Genomic DNA, 4,442 nt, shown 5'->3' on the forward strand with positions numbered 1-4,442 from the left:
TTACCTGTGCTATTACTTTATCCATGTATTTGTTCCACTGACATCCTTAGGACCAATCATGTGCAGACAGACACCGTTGCTAAGCACACTTGTGTACATTCATCCATCAACAAGTGTTCACTGAGCATCTTCTATGTGCCAGACACTGTTTTAAGCCCTTTCGATACATCAATGAACACAACAGGCGAAGATCTCTGCCCTTGATGAGGAAGGGACAGACAATAAACAATAAACAGAAGAAATAAGCAAATTATCTAGTGTGGTGGTGATGTGGGTAGCTGTCGTCACATCTGCCCCCAACTCATGGTGGCCTCATGCACAACAGAATTGGGCTGTTGTGATCCATAGGGTTCTCACTGGCTGATTTTTGCAAGTAGATCGCCAGCCCTTTCTTCCTAGTCTGTCTTAGTCTGAAAGCTCTGCTGAAACCTGTTAAGCATCATAGCAACACGCAGCCTCCACTGACAGACGGGTGGTGGTTGCACTTGAGGTGCGTTGGCCAAGAATAGAACGTGGGTCTCTCTCATGGAAGGTGGGATTTTACTACTGAACCACCACTGCCCTCATCTAGTAGGTTAGAAGGTGATTAAGTGCTGTAAAAAAAGAGGTCGAGCAGGGTTAGCAGGATCTGGAATGGTGGGGGGCTGCGGTATTAAATAGGGCTTCACTGAGAAGGGGATTTTTAAGGAGAGACTTCAAGGAGGCGAGACGCTGGTCGTGGGCTATCTGGGAGAAGAGCACACAATAGGTCAAGTTCTCTGGAACACCCTGAGACAGAGTTGGGTATGGGAGATGTATTGAGGAGCACCCTCAGGACACCCTGTCAAGAGTGAGGGAGGCAGGGTCAGGCAGAGAGAGTTTGAACTGTGAGATAGTCACCAAGGCTTTAGCCAACCCCAAGGTAGCTTGGAGATGGAATGGCCCTTCAGAGATGTCCCAAATTCAGGCAGACTGGATCGGGCCTCTGTACCTCCTCACTGACCAGGCAGGGGAGGGGCCGTAGCCTCCCTTTGGCTGAGGACCATGCCTGGGTTGAGGTGGGGGGTGGGACTCAGCTATGAGCCCAGCAGCTGGGGGATGAGTGCCTCGGCCTGAAGTGGGGTCCGGACGGGTCACCCGGCACCCATTGCAGCCTTCCAGGTGGAAGGAACAGGCCTGAGGCAGGACCCTGCCCACTGGGTCTGAGGAACAGCAAGGAGGAAAGAGCAGGTCGAGGTGAGTACAGGGGACGTTGGATTAGGAGCTCACAGCAGTGATGGGGAACCAGAAGGGGTGGATCATCTACAGAGTCACGAGGGAGCCACTGAAGGGTTTTGAGCAGAGGGGTGCCATGACATGACTTCCATTCTGGGTGCTGTGTTGAAAATAGACTGAGGGGTGGGGACAATAACCGCATAACTATGGGAAGTTATTCTTAACTTTTATTTTAAACTCATATAAAGAGAACGAGGTTCAGAGCGGTCAAATGGACTAACTCAGGGCACATTGCTAATAAGCTGCAGACTTGGCATTTGAGTACTGGCCTACTAATTACAAATCTGTCACATTGTCCATACCCGCCACCACCACCCCCAAACCCCAAGACACAGTTCCTTCTCTTTAATCATTAAATCCAGCAGCCATAGAAGTTGAGAGGTTGGGTGTAGTAAGACCATAGAGATGGTTTACCGTTGCCATCAACTTGATTCCAACTAATAGTGACCCTATAGGACAGAGAAGAACTGCCCCCATAGGGTTTCCAAGGCAGTAAATCTTTACGGAAGCAGACTGCCACATCTTTCTCCCGCAGAGCAGCTGGTGGGTTCAAATCGCCAACCTTTTGGTAAACGGCTGAGCGCTTAACTGCTGCACCACCAGGGCTCCTTATTAGGACCGTGTAGAGACTGTAAAAATATGCTGCTTCTTTTCCTTTGTACATATTTTTAAATTTTTTATAGTTAATATCCATTACTTTTTTTTTCATTTCCTTTTTTAAAATTTTATTTATTGGTGAAAATATTTTTTAAAAAACTTTTGCCATCCAGTCGATGCCAACTCACAGAGACCCTATAGGACAGAGTAGAACTGCCCCATAGAGTTCCAAGGAGCGCCTGGTGGATTTGAACTGCTGACCTTTCGGTTAGCAGCCATAGCACTTAACCACCATGCCACCAGGGTTTCCTGGTGAAAATATACCCAGCCAAAGACAGACCGTTTCAACAATTTCTAGGTGTACAATTCAGTGACATTGATTACATTCTTCATGATATCCATCATTCTGTAATAATTAAAAAAAAAATATTATGCCCACTTCAGCCTCCAGGTCTCCAGGAAAGTAAACCGCTTTTCCTTCCTCGGCCAGATGAGACATAGCTGGGTGAACGATGCCCCGATTGTGATTTGGAGAAGTGGTTCTCTTTTTCATTGCGCAGTACTCTGTGATGACCTGTCGCTGCTGTGTGTCTCTCTGCCTCTCCACACAGATGCAGAATGTCATGTACGACCTCATCACAGAACTCAATGACCGGAGCGAAGACCTGGAGAAGCAGATTGGCAGCCTGGAGTCTAAGCTGGAGCATCTCACTGCCAGCTTCAACTCCCTGCCTCTGCTCATCGCAGACACCCTGCGCCAGCAGCAGCAGCAGCTCCTGGCTGCCATCCTGGAGGCCCGGGGCGTCAGCGTGGCCGTGGGCACCACCCACGCCCCCATCTCCGACAGCCCAATTGGGGTCAGCTCCACCTCCTTCCCGACCCCATACACCAGTTCGAGCAGTTGCTAAATAAAACTCCCCACTCCAGAAGCGTTACCCATAGGTCTTAAGATGCAAATCAACGGTCTCCTGGTTGCTTTGCCATCGCGGAACTCTCAGACCAGGGATAGATCCTGAAGAAGAGAGACCGAGCTAACTAACTCGTGTTCCGTCGGCATGCTTGGTTCGAGATGCCTTGAAACCAGAAATCTAATCTCTGTTTAGGTGCCTCTACTTGGGAGCGGGAAGAGATGACAGAAGCGACGCGTCTAGCAGGGCCCTTGCTGCAGAGTTGGTGGAGCACAGAAATCCACGCTCAATCTCAGGTCTTCACGTGGGGGGTGGGAGGCAGACGCACTGAAGTAGCTGAGAGTGAAGCGAGCCCAGAACAGGGTCCCGCTGGGGGAGGGGCCCTGTCAGGCATGGGGGAGGGGTTCCTCACTGCTGGGGTCCTTGGGCACACCTCTCTCCTTTCCTTCTGTCTAAGGAAGTCTCGAAGACAAACGTAAAAGAGGGCTCCCCACAACTTGCCAAAACAGACAATTTCGTCTCATACCTGAAATAGTCATAAAACTCGATTTAGGGAAAAAAAAAATATATATGGACAAATAAAAAGCCAGATTTTCCATACAATATTAATACCCATATACACCTGTGTGCTTGTAAGCGTATGCAAACAGCGTGCACACACACACACACACACGCACGCACGCACACACACATACATCTCATATCCAACCCCGGTCCTTTTTCGTTTGGACTTAACCCAAATGAAAAGGGCCGTGGTTCCGTGCCCTGCGCGCAGTAGGCACTGTTAAGTGTGTGTTGAATTGGTTGGACTCTGAATGTGAGGTGCTTTCGGTTCAGATACTCCGTGTTGCTTACCTTCTGAGCTACACTGAAGATGCAGGTCCCTTCCAGCACAATACAGGTTGCTTTGCCCTGGATATGCACCATGCTTGGTTTGAGATGAATGCCAAGCCAAAATCGTTGGCATTCTGGAGGGATAAGCAGGCTTCTAAAAATAACAGCTTCTGCAGAGATTTCTTCTTGCATCCAGACAAGCTGTGTTGCGATGGACCACATGACCAGGTGTATGGATTTTGGGGAGGAAACGGGATTTTTGCCTGTGTGGGTGTGTGAACGCACACACAGGCACAAAGAGGTGCAACCCAATGGACATTTAGTGACTAGAAGTATTGTTTGGGGATTTACTGAGATGTATTCATCCAGCAGCAGGGCTCCAGCCCCAGACATTATGAATCCAAAGAGGTCAAGTGCCTCCCAGAGAGCTGCTACGCTCGGAGGAGAAATGATGTTGAGTGGTCCATGCAGTCCCTTCTACCTGGCCTGAGGTCACCACAAAATGAGTGCTATGAGAATAAAGGGAGCCCTTAGAGAATGTGCAGGTATGTTAGATGACCGAGATCTGTGGTAGCCTGTTCCTCCTATGTCATGTTAATCTTGGTGCAAAAACTATTGTAATTACTTCTCAGCTCCAGGAGACTTCAGAAACACCACGGTCCATCCAGAGTAGAGACAGGCCCTGTGAGGAGAGGGGATGTGGATGCTGATTTTTTTCATTGCCCTAGAATCTGACCATGCACATGTCTGTGATGTGAAAACCATCATGGGATTCATCACGTTTCTCATTCTGAGGTCTTTGACTTCCGCTTGTGGGCAATTCAACGATACTGTATGGGATATTTCATC

At 48.9% G+C, this 4,442-nt stretch overlaps 1 protein-coding gene across 2 annotated transcripts in view; it reads left to right on the plus strand.

Annotated features, from left to right (window-relative positions):
• Positions 1 to 3,065, plus strand: part of KCNN3 (potassium calcium-activated channel subfamily N member 3) — a 186,662-nt gene extending 183,597 nt beyond the window's left edge. Inside the window, exon 8 of one of the 2 annotated variants that reach the window (XM_004388556.1) lies at positions 2,463 to 2,786. In XM_004388556.1, coding sequence (XP_004388613.1) covers positions 2,463 to 2,759 — 297 coding nt within the window. In that variant the 3' untranslated portion in view covers positions 2,760 to 2,786. Of the gene's footprint in view, positions 1 to 2,462 lie in introns of both variants that reach the window. The other variant, XM_004388555.2, reaches the window with a different exon arrangement.
• The last annotated feature ends 1,377 nt before the right edge of the window (positions 3,066 to 4,442 follow it).

This window comes from Trichechus manatus, unplaced genomic scaffold, assembly GCF_000243295.1.
Source record: "Trichechus manatus latirostris isolate Lorelei unplaced genomic scaffold, TriManLat1.0 scaffold00213, whole genome shotgun sequence".
NCBI lineage: Eukaryota > Metazoa > Chordata > Mammalia > Sirenia > Trichechidae > Trichechus > Trichechus manatus.